Raw genomic sequence first — 12,301 nt, 5'->3', positions numbered from 1 at the left:
CGGGGGGGCAGGCCATAATGATGAAGTCGCATCTTGACGTCCCCGGACCATGCACTCTTCCGGAACAGCGCCTCCCTGTTGACGGCGACCTGACTGCTCCCTTCCGGAGGGATCAGCCAGAAAGGTGGTTTGATCACTGGTATTCCACCAGTGGATATTTTGCAGTGTTGCAGTGTGGGCAAAATGTCATGTTGGCATAAAATTCCCAATATACAGTAAGGCAACATGTTGATAGCCATGGCTAAAAGAAAGTCCATCTATTGCCTACACATGGTTTGGGAAGCCATTTTGTGGTCTTGAACCACAATCATAACATTGCAGCATTTCAAATTACGAGGAATTAGTGACTTCGCTAGGGCATAATACACTTTGATGTTGATATGTCAAGCAGCGAAAAGAGTGGAGAAGCAGACCAGTGTAGAAGTTGCCCATAGCAACCTGTCAGTATCGAGTTAACACTTATCAAGTAAATTCTATAAAACAATAAAAAGAATTTCGTTGCTATGGGCAACTTCTGAACTGGTCCACTTCTCCATTCTTTTCACTGCTTGATACCTCATGGCTGAGTGAAATGATGAGTTCCTCATGACTTAATAGGCTTGCTTATGTTTCAGTAAAGAAAATGAATGCCTCTGCTATTGCATGCTATTGCATGGTACCAGGTGCAGTTCCAACCGTGCCACTTATCTCTATTGTCCAAAGCCCGCTGAGGCCTGAAAGCTTTTACTTCAGATAAGTGTAATAAAACAGAACATGTCCCATAATGTTGTTATTCCTAATGTAACTCTGTCCACTTATAGGCCTTTACAGCGTTCCGCGTCACATTGTGTGACATCACAGCTGGAAACACTCTTCTCCCACAGCATGGCTGACACATGCAATTCATTACAGTGTATTTTCTGACAGAACCCATTTTAACATCAGTGTGTTTATCTTCCAGCCATCCAATTTTCCATACAAGGAAGAGATCCTGTCAGTGAATCCCACGTGTCTTGTTGTTATCATTCTTTTCTTCATCAGTGTCATCCTGGCTTTTAAGGTAAGTGTTTTGATAGCATTATTGTCTCTGAGATTCGGAAAATGTGCCATAATTTCACTGCTGCCATTTATTTCCATTCTTTTGAGCCAAGAGTGTGTGTCGATTTAATTGTGTGCATTGTATACCAACTAACGCTCTTTTATTGACGTTAAACGTAGAAGTCTATTTACTAAGCCTTGGATGGAGATAAAGTCGCTAGAGATAAAGTAACAGACAATCGACAAACCGCCATGCCACAGGCTGTGTTTGAAAAATGACAGGAGCCGATTGGCTGGTACTTTATTTCCAGCGACTTTATCTCCATCAAGGCTTAGTAAATAGACCCCTAATCCTCTACGAAAACTTCAGACATCAGTTGGATATTTAAGTTCTAGGAAAGTTGTATTTTTTACATTTCCAGTGAATTAGGTTTCAGGTTCTCTATAATGTAATTACGGTAAATATTGAAATGTATTATGAATAAATATACGGCACACTGGGCCTTATTCAGGTCCCGACGGATCTGCGGCACATATTGTGAAGTACCGATGTTCGGTACTTTGCAGATATGCATTACAGGTCTGCGACGGCGGATGCAAGGTGGCATCAAACTGTCAGTGATTGACAGTCTGATACCGTTTGGGGGCGGAGAGGGGGCGATGACGGCCTCCGTTTCTCAAAACAGAGATGTGTTGCCGCCGTTGCGGAGGAGGGACAAGGCCAGGACAGAGATTTCATGGTATACCTGCGGCAGCTGGCTTGTGTGACCCCATGGGTCACTCAGCTGGCCGATGGTGTCGCCGATTATGCGATAATGCTTCCTTATACACAGCTTAGATCAGTAATGCAGCAGGAGGTGTCACGCCTCCTGCTGCATCACCATATTAGTGCTGTCACTGCTGCTTCCATGTAAGCAGCAGCGATAGAACCTCCAACCACATTTGAATCAGGCCCGCTGTAGCTCCTGTGGTCACTTCCAATATATTTGTTATTATTATAAACTTTACAGAGGGATTTCCTGGTGGTTTCGGTTAATACATAAAAAGTCTATATTCTGAATCCTTGGTGCAGCTTCATAAGTCTCTGGAGGGCAGATATATTGAGCCTGGAGAAGTGATACAGCAGTTATAAGTGGAAGGTGATAACGCACCAGCTAATCAGCTCCCAACTGTCATAGCAAGTACTCTAGTGACTGATGATAGTAAGGGCTCTGGTGACTGGTGATCGCAAGGGCTCTGGTGACTGTCTATAGCAAGGGCTCTGGTGACTGATGATAGCGAGAGCTCTGGTGACTGACGATAGCGAAGGCTCTGGTGACTGGCGATAGCAAGTGCTCTGGTGACTGACGATAGTGAGGACTCTGGCGACTGACGATAGCAAGGGCTCTGGTGACTGGTGATAGCGAGGACTCTGGTGACTGGCGATAGTAAGGGCTCTAATGACTGGCTATAGTAAGGGCTCTGGTGACTGACGATAGTGAGGACTCTGGCGATTGACGATAGCAAGGGCTCTGGTGACTGGTAATAGCGAGGACTCTGGTGACTGGCGATAGTAAGGGCTCTGGTGACTGGCTATAGTAAGGGCTCTGGTGACTGACGATAGTGAGGACTCTGGCGACTGACGATAGCAAGGGCTCTGGTGACTGGTGATAGCGAGGACTCTGGTGACTGGCGATAGTAAGGGCTCTGGTGACTGGCTATAGTAAGGGCTCTGGTGACTGACGATAGCTTGGACTCTGGTAACTGGCTATAGTAAAGACTCTGGTGACTGGTGATAGCAAGGGCTCTGGTGACTGGTGATAGCAAGGGTTCTGGTGACTGGTGATAGCAAGGACTCTGGTGATTGGCAATAGTAAGTACTCTAACGGTAGGTAGGATTCTGATGACTGATGATAGCAAGGACTCTTTCTAAGCACATTACATTGGGCTGCATGATGTTAATCCACAGCTATACTATATGATGATTCTGTAGCTCTGATTTTCTGTACTTAGGTTCAATTTTCTTCTTCCCAGACAGTTATATTATACCAGTAGTATACTGTATGCCTCATGGGATACAATCGTAATGTCTGCATTTACAGTGCCAACAGTCAGTTATGATGTAGACATTGTTGAAATGTCAACATGCATCGTGCCCATATCTGCAGAATGCCAACATTCTGCACAGACCAGAAGATCAGGGTTAGGCTGCAGCAGCAGAGGTTAGCTGTAGACTATGGAAGGAGAGGGTTAGGGTTGGGCATTATGGTGTTACGGTTAGGCTATGGAAGAAGAGGGTTAGGGTTGGGCACTATAGTGAGGGTTAGGGTTGGGCACTATATTGAGTGTTAGGGATAGGCTATGGAAGGAGATGGTTAGGGTTGGGCACTATAGTGAGTGTTACGGTTAGGCTATGGAAGGAGAGGGTTAGGGTTAGACACCAGGATGAGTGTTAGGGTTAGGCTATGGAAGGAGATGGTTAGGGTTAAGCACTAGGGTGAGTGTTAGGGTTAGGCTATAGAAAGAAAGGGTTAGAGTTAGACACTAATCTGAGTGATAGGGTTAGGCTATGGAATGAGAGGGTTAGGGTTAGGCTATGGAAGGAGTGCATTAGGGTTAGGCACTAGGATGAGGGTTGGGTTTAGGCTGAGGGAGGGCAGTGTTAGGGTTATGATATAGGAGGGGAGGGTTGGTCACTCTGGGGACAGTTAGAGTTAGGCTGCAGGAGAGGAGGATTATGGTTAAGCACTAGAGAGAGGGTTGGGGTTAGGCTGCAGGAGCAGAGGTTAGGGTTAGGCACTAGGTGGAGCATTAGGGATAGTAACTGCCGGAAGCGCAGCATGATCAGCTGGAAGTCCTCATCAGGTGACCACTAGACACGGAAGACAACCCTGGAACCACTAAATACATCAAGCTAGGTGAGTTACCACTAGACCACCAGGCCTGTTTTGTTGACACTCTAATCATGTCAACATTTCATCAGTATCTACATGACAAATGTTGACATGGTCAGCATGTCAACATTCCGACAATGTTGACATTATGAATGATGACAGAAAATACTGAACACGTGCCTCATATGGCTCGCCTACAGACTGTTCTCCTAAACTGATCACTTTCATGATTATACTGGGAATCCACAGTACAGTACTACCTGTGTAGAAGGATCCCAGGGGAGTGGGCTGGTATGCAGTCATTGGGGTATATTTACTAAGCTCCCGATTTTGACCGATTTGGTGTTTTTTTATCAAAGTGTCATCTCGGGAATTTACTAAACTCAAATCTCGGCAGTGATGAAGGCATTCATATATTTTTTGAAGTCAAAGAAAAAAAATACGAATGAATACACCATCGGTCAAATACGCCTGTTATTTGATAGAACTCGGTCATTTACTAAATACAAATCGTAAAAAAAGCAGTTTTAAAATAGACCTGCTTTTTTTTACCGTGTTCTGATAGGCATGCACGGATCCGTGAGATCCGTGCATGTTTATCAGTGGTAAGGGGTGGGAAAGTGTTAATTTTTATTTAAAAAAATGCGTGGGGTCCCCCCTCCTAAGCAAAACCAGCCTCGGGCTCTTTGAGCCGGTCCTGGCTGACAAAATATGGGGGGAAAATGACAGGGGTTCCCCCATATTTCATCAACCAGCACCGGGCTCTGCGCCTGGTCCTGGTTCCAAAAATACGGAGGACAAAAAGCGTAGGGGTCCCCCGTATTTTTAAAACCAGCACCGGGCTCCACTAGCCAGGTACATAATGCCACAGCCGGGGGATACTTTTATTGTGGTCCCGGCGGCCCTGGCATTACATACCCAACTAGTCACCCCTGGCCGGGGTACACTGGAGGAGTGGGAACCCCTTAAATCAAGGGGTCCCCCCCCTCCAGCCACCCAAGGGCCAGGGGTGAAGCCCGAGGCTGTTCCCCCCATCCAAGGGCGGCGGATGGGGGGCTGATAGCCTTTTGAAAAAAATGTGAATATTGTTTTTAGTAGCAGTACTACAAGTCCCAGGAAGCCTCCCCCGCATGCTGGTACTTGGAGAACCATAAGTACCAGCATGCGGTGGAAAACCGGGCCCGCTGGTACCTGTAGAACTACTACTAAAAAAATACCCCAAAAAAAACAGGACACACACACCGTGACAGTATAAGTTTATTACATACATGCACACCTCCAGACATGCATACTTACCTATGTTCACACGAGGCTCGGTCCTCTTCTCCATGTAGAATCCTCGGGGTACCTGTGAAAAAATTATATTCACATAATCCAGTGTATCTTCTGTTCTTTGAATAATCCACGTACTTGGCAAAACAAAAAAACGGAAACCCGACCACGCACTGAAAGGGGTCCCATGTTTACACACATGGGACCCCTTTCCCCGACTGCCAGGACCACCCCTGACTCCTGTCAAAGAGGGTCCCTTCAGCCAATCAGGGAGCGCCACGTTGTGGCACTCTCCTGATCGGCTGTGTGCTCCTGTAGTGTCTGTGAGACTGCAGACGGCAGAGATACAATGTAGCGCCTATGCTCTCCATTGTATCCAATGGTGGGAACTTTGCGGTCAGCGGTTGACCGAAAGTAACCTCACCGCTGACCGCAAAGTTCCCACCATTGGATACAATGGAGCGCATAGGCGCTACATTGTATCTCTGCCGTCTGCAGCCTCACAGACACTACAGGAGCACACAGCCAATCAGGAGAGTGCCACGACGTGGCGCTCCCTGATTGGCTGAAGGGACCCTCTTTGTCAGGGGGGGTGCTGGCAGTCGGGGAAAGGGGTCCCATGTGTAAACATGGGACCCCTTTCAGTGCGTAGTCGGGTTTCAGTTTTTTTGTTTTGCCAAGTACGTGGATTATTCAAAGAACAGAAGATACACTGGATTATGTGAATATAATTTTTTCACAGCTACCCCGAGGATTCTACATGGAGAAGAGGACCGAGCCTCGTGTGAACATAGGTAAGTATGTATGTTTGGAGGTGTGCATGTATGTAATAAACTTATACTGTCACGGTGTGTGTCCTGGTTTTTTGGGGGTATTATTTTTAGTAGTAGTACTACAGGTACCAGCGGGCCTGGTTTTCCACCGCATGCTGGTACTTGTGGTTCTCCAAGTACCAGCATGCGGGGAGGCTTGCTGGGACTTGTAGTGTTGCTACTAAAAACAATATTCACATTTTTTTCAAAAGGCTATCAGCCCCCCATCCGCCGCCCTTGGATGGGGGGGGACAGCCTCGGGCTTCACCCCTGGCCCTTGGGTGGCTGGAGGGGGGGAACCCCTGATTTAAGGGGTTCGCACTCCTACCAGGGTACCCCGGCCAGGGGTGACTAGTTGGGTATGTAATTCCAGGGCCGCCGGGACCGCAATAAAAGTGTCCCCCGGCTGTGGCATTATGTACCTGGCTAGTGGAACCCGATGCTGGTTTTAAAAATACGGGGGACCCCTACGCTTTTTGTCCCCCGTATTTTTGGAACCAGGACCAGGCGCAGAGCCCGGTGCTGGTTGATGAAATATGGGGGAACCCCTGTCATTCCCCCCCCCCCCCATATTTTTACAACCAGGACCGGCTCAAAGAGCCCGAGGCTGGTTTTGCTTAGGGGGGGGGACCCCACGCATTTTTTTTTTTTTGGCTTTTTCACATTTGTAAATTTTTTACGAAAGGTGCACAATGAAGCCCTGCACGGATCTCACAGATCCGGCCGAGATTCATTGTGTTAATGTCGGCAGTGTTTTACAATTCACTCCCGTAAAACACTGCCAAAAAAAACTAATGACATCGACATCGCAAAACACGAAAATGCAGAATACGACAGCTTAGTAAATTAGTCATAATAAATTCAAAAAGTTGCAAATTTACACATTCGATGTCATTCGTGTTTTAACTTTAACCTCATTATGAAAAATACGAATTTTAGTAAATATACCCCATTATGTTAACATAAAGGGTTAGGCTGCAGTTAGGCTTAGGTGTAGGGTTATGATGAAGATGTGATTAAGGATAGGGCTTACATACCCTAAACATGGAGAAATTCATTCATGTTATAAAAAACAATTATACTGAAGAGCAGTAGGTGCCACAAACAGTAGTGATGAGCACCGGAAATTTTTCGGGTTTTGTGTTTTGGTTTTGGGTTCGGTTCCGCGGCCGTGTTTTGGGTTCGAACGCATTTTGGCAAAACCTCACCGAATTTTTTTTGTCGGATTCGGGTGTGTTTTGGATTCGGGTGTTTTTTTCAAAAAACCCTAAAAAACAGCTTAAATCATAGAATTTGGGGGTCATTTTGATCCCAAAATATTATTAACCTCAATAACCATAATTTCCACTCATTTTCAGTCTATTCTGAACACCTCACACCTCACAATATTATTTTTAGTCCTAAAATTTGCACCGAGGTCGCTGGATGACTAAGCTCAGCGACCCAAGTGGCCGACACAAACACCTGGCCCATCTAGGAGTGGCACTGCAGTGTCACGCAGGATGGCCTTTCAAAAAACTACTCCCCAAACAGCACATGACGCAAAGAAAAAAAGAGGTGCAATGAGGTAGCTGTGTGGCTAAGCTAAGCGACCCAAGTGGCCGACACAAACACCTGGCCCATCCAGGAGTGGCACTGCAGTGTCACGCAGGATGGCCCTTCCAAAAAACACCCCCCAAACAGCACATGACGCAAAGAAAAAAAGAGGCGCAATGAGGTAGCTGTGTGACTAAGCTAAGCGACCCTAGTGGCCGACACAAACACCTGGCCCATCTAGGAGTGGCACTGCAGTGTCACGCAGGATGGCCCTTCAAAAAACTACTCCCCAAACAGCACATGACGCAAAGAAGAAAAAAAAGATGCGCAATGAGGTAGCTGTGTGACTAAGATAAGCGACCCTAGTGGCCGACACAAACACCTGGCCCATCTAGGAGTGGCACTGCAGTGTCACGCAGGATGGCCCTTCCAAAAAACACCCCCCAAACAGCACATGACGCAAAGAAAAAAAGAGGCGCAATGAGGTAGCTGTGTGACTAAGATAAGCGACCCACGTGGCCGACACAAACACCTGGCCCATCTAGGAGTGGCACTGCAGTGTCACGCAGGATGGCCCTTCCAAAAAACACCCCCCAAACAGCACATGACGCAAAGAAAAAAAGAGAGCGCAATGAGGTAGCTGTGTGACTAAGATAAGCGACCCAAGTGGCCGACACAAACACCTGGCCCATCTAGGAGTGGCACTGCAGTGTCACGCAGGATGGCCCTTCCAAAAACTACTCCCCAAACAGCACATGACGCAAAGAAGAAAAAAAAGAGGCGCAATGAGGTAGCTGTGTGAGTAAGCTAAGCGACCCTAGTGGCCGACACAAACACCTGGCCCATCTAGGAGTGGCACTGCAGTGTCACGCAGGATGGCCCTTCCAAAAAAACACCCCCCAAACAGCACATGACGCAAAGAAAAAAAGAGGTGCAATGAGGTAGCTGTGTGACTAAGCTAAGCGACCCTAGTGGCCGACACAAACACCTGGCCCATCTAGGAGTGGCACTGCATTGTCACGCAGGATGGCCCTTCAAAAAACTACTCCCCATACAGCACATGACGCAAAGAAGAAAAAAAAGATGCGCAATGAGGTAGCTGTGTGACTAAGATAAGCGACCCTAGTGGCCGACACAAACACCTGGCCCATCTAGGAGTGGCACTGCAGTGTCACGCAGGATGGCCCTTCCAAAAAACACCTCTCAAACAGCACATGACGCAAAGAAAAAAAGAGGCGCAATGAGGTAGCTGTGTGACTAAGCTAAGCGACCCTAGTGGCCGACACAAACACCTGGCCCATCTAGGAGTGGCACTGCAGTGTCACGCAGGATGGCCCTTCAAAAAACTACTCCCCAAACAGCACATGACGCAAAGAAGAAAAAAAAGATGCGCAATGAGGTAGCTGTGTGACTAAGATAAGCGACCCAAGTGGCCGACACAAACACCTGGCCCATCTAGGAGTGGCACTGCAGTGTCACGCAGGATGGCCCTTCCAAAAACTACTCCCCAAACAGCACATGACGCAAAGAAAAATGAAAGAAAAAAGAGGTGCAAGATGGAATTGTCCTTGGGCCCTCCCACCCACCCTTATGTTGTATAAACAGGACATGCACACTTTAACCAACCCATCATTTCAGTGACAGGGTCTGCCACACGACTGTGACTGAAATGACGGGTTGGTTTGGACCCCCACCAAAAAAGAAGCAATTAATCTCTCCTTGCACAAACTGGCTCTACAGAGGCAAGATGTCCACCTCATCATCATCCTCCGATATATCACCGTGTACATCCCCCTCCTCACAGATTATCAATTCGTCCCCACTGGAATCCACCATCTCAGCTCCCTGTGTACTTTGTGGAGGCAATTGCTGCTGGTGAATGTCTCCACGGAGGAATTGATTATAATTCATTTTAATGAACATCATCTTCTCCACATTTTCTGGATGTAACCTCGTACGCCGATTGCTGACAAGGTGAGCGGCGGCACTAAACACTCTTTCGGAGTACACACTTGTGGGAGGGCAACTTAGGTAGAATAAAGCCAGTTTGTGCAAGGGCCTCCAAATTGCCTCTTTTTCCTGCCAGTATAAGTACGGACTGTCTGACGTGCCTACTTGGATGCGGTCACTCATATAATCCTCCACCATTCTTTCAATGGGGAGAGAATCATATGCAGTGACAGTAGACGACATGTCCGTAATCGTTGTCAGGTCCTTCAGTCCGGACCAGATGTCAGCATCAGCAGTCGCTCCAGACTGCCCTGCATCACCGCCAGCGGGTGGGCTCGGAATTCTGAGCCTTTTCCTCGCACCCCCAGTTGCGGGAGAATGTGAAGGAGGAGATGTTGACAGGTCGCGTTCCGCTTGACTTGACAATTTTGTCACCAGCAGGTCTTTGCACCCCAGCAGACTTGTGTCTGCCGGAAAGAGAGATCCAAGGTAGGTTTTAAATCTAGGATCGAGCACGGTGGCCAAAATGTAGTGCTCTGATTTCAACAGATTGACCACCCGTGAATCCTTGTTAAGCGAATTAAGGGCTCCATCCACAAGTCCCACATGCCTAGCGGAATCGCTCTGTGTTAGCTCCTCCTTCAATGTCTCCAGCTTCTTCTGCAAAAGCCTGATGAGGGGAATGACCTGACTCAGGCTGGCAGTGTCTGAACTGACTTCACGTGTGGCAAGTTCAAAAGGTTGCAGAACCTTGCACAACGTTGAAATCATTCTCCACTGCGCTTGAGACAGGTGCATTCCACCTCCTATATCGTGCTCAGTTGTATATGCTTGAATGGCCTTTTGCTGCTCCTCCAACCTCTGAAGCATATAGAGGGTTGAATTCCACCTCGTTACCACTTCTTGCTTCAGATGATGGCAGGGCAGGTTCAGGCGTTTTTGGTGGTGCTCCAGTCTTCTGTACGTGGTGCCTGTACGCCGAAAGTGTCCCGCAATTCTTCTGGCCACCGACAGCATCTCTTGCACGCCCCTCTCGTTTTTTAAATAATTCTGCACCACCAAATTCAAGGTATGTGCAAAACATGGGACGTGCTGGAATTTGCCCAGATTTAATGCACACACAATATTGCTGGCGTTGTCCGATGCCACAAATCCACAGGAGAGTCCAATTGGGGTAAGCCATTCCGCGATGATCTTCCTCAGTTGCCGTAAGAGGTTTTCAGCGGTGTGCGTATTCTGGAAAGCGGTGATACAAAGCGTAGCCTGCCTAGGAAAGAGTTGGCGTTTGCGAGATGCTGCTACTGGTGCCGCCGCTGCTGTTCTTGCGGCGGGAGTCCATACATCTACCCAGTGGGCTGTCACAGTCATATAGTCCTGAGCCTGCCCTGCTCCACTTGTCCACATGTCCGTGGTTAAGTGGACATTGGGTACAACTGCTTTTTTTAGGACACTGGTGAGTCTTTTTCTGAGGTCTGTGTACATTTTCGGTATCGCCTGCCTAGAGAAATGGAACCTAGATGGTATTTGGTACCGGGGACACAGTACCTCCAACAAGTCTCTAGTTGGCTCTGCAGTAATGATGGATACCGGAACCACGTTTCTCACCGCCCAGGATGCCAAGGCCTCAGTTATCCGCTTTGCAGCAGGATGACTGCTGTGATATTTCATCTTCCTCGCAAAGGACTGTTGGACAGTCAATTGCTTGGTGGAAGTAGTAAAAGTGGTCTTACGACTTCCCCTCTGGGATGACCATCGACTCCCAGCAGCAACAACAGCAGCGCCAGCAGCAGTAGGCGTTACACGCAAGGATGCATCGGAGGAATCCCAGGCAGGAGAGGACTCGTCAGAATTGCCAGTGACATGGCCTGCAGGACTATTGGCATTCCTGGGGAAGGAGGAAATTGACACTGAGGGAGTTGGTGGGGTGGTTTGCGTGAGCTTGGTTACAAGAGGAAGGGATTTACTGGTCAGTGGACTGCTTCCGCTGTCGCCCAAAGTTTTTGAACTTGTCACTGACTTATGATGAATGCGCTGCAGGTGACGTATAAGGGAGGATGTTCCGAGGTGGTTAACGTCCTTACCCCTACTTATTACAGCTTGACAAAGGCAACACACGGCTTGACAAATGTTGTCCGCATTTCTGTTGAAATACTTCCACACCGAAGAGCTGATTTTTTTGGTATTTTCACCAGGCATGTCAATGGCCCTATTCCTCCCACGGACAACAGGTGTCTCCCCGGGTGCCTGACTTAAACAAACCACCTCACCATCAGAATCCTCCTGGTCAATTTCCTCCCCAGCGCCAGCAACACCCATATCCTCCTCATCCTGGTGTACTTCAACACTGACATCTTCAATCTGACTATCAGGAACTGGACTGCGGGTGCTCCTTCCAGCACTTGCAGGGGGCGTGCAAATGGTGGAAGGCGCATGCTCTTCACGTCCAGTGTTGGGAAGGTCAGGCATCGCAAACGACACAATTGGACTCTCCTTGTGGATTTGTGATTTTGAAGAACGCACAGTTCTTTGCTGTGCTTTTGCCAGCTTGAGTCTTTTCATTTTTCTAGCGAGAGGCTGAGTGCTTCCATCCTCATGTAAAGCTGAACCACTAGCCATGAACATAGGCCAGGGCCTCAGCCGTTCCTTGCCACTCCGTGTGGTAAATGGCATATTGGCAAGTTTACGCTTCTCCTCCGACAATTTTATTTTAGATTTTTGAGTCCTTTTTTTACTGATATTTGGTGTTTTGGATTTTACATGCTCTGTACTATGACATTGGGCATCGGCCTTGGCAGACGACGTTGATGGCATTTCATCGTCTCGGCCATGACTAGTGGCAGC

General features: G+C 47.9%; 1 protein-coding gene across 1 annotated transcript in view; it reads left to right on the top strand.

Annotated features, from left to right (window-relative positions):
- Positions 1–12,301, top strand: part of LAPTM4B (lysosomal protein transmembrane 4 beta) — a 242,808-nt gene that overhangs the window by 149,697 nt on the left and 80,810 nt on the right. The window contains exon 5 of the mRNA XM_063924153.1: positions 941–1,039. Coding sequence (XP_063780223.1) covers positions 941–1,039 — 99 coding nt within the window. The remainder of the gene's footprint in view (positions 1–940; positions 1,040–12,301) is intronic.

The sequence above is a fragment of the Pseudophryne corroboree genome, chromosome 5, assembly GCF_028390025.1.
Source record: "Pseudophryne corroboree isolate aPseCor3 chromosome 5, aPseCor3.hap2, whole genome shotgun sequence".
Classification (NCBI taxonomy): domain Eukaryota; kingdom Metazoa; phylum Chordata; class Amphibia; order Anura; family Myobatrachidae; genus Pseudophryne; species Pseudophryne corroboree.
This window is presented reverse-complemented; position numbering and strand designations above follow the sequence as displayed.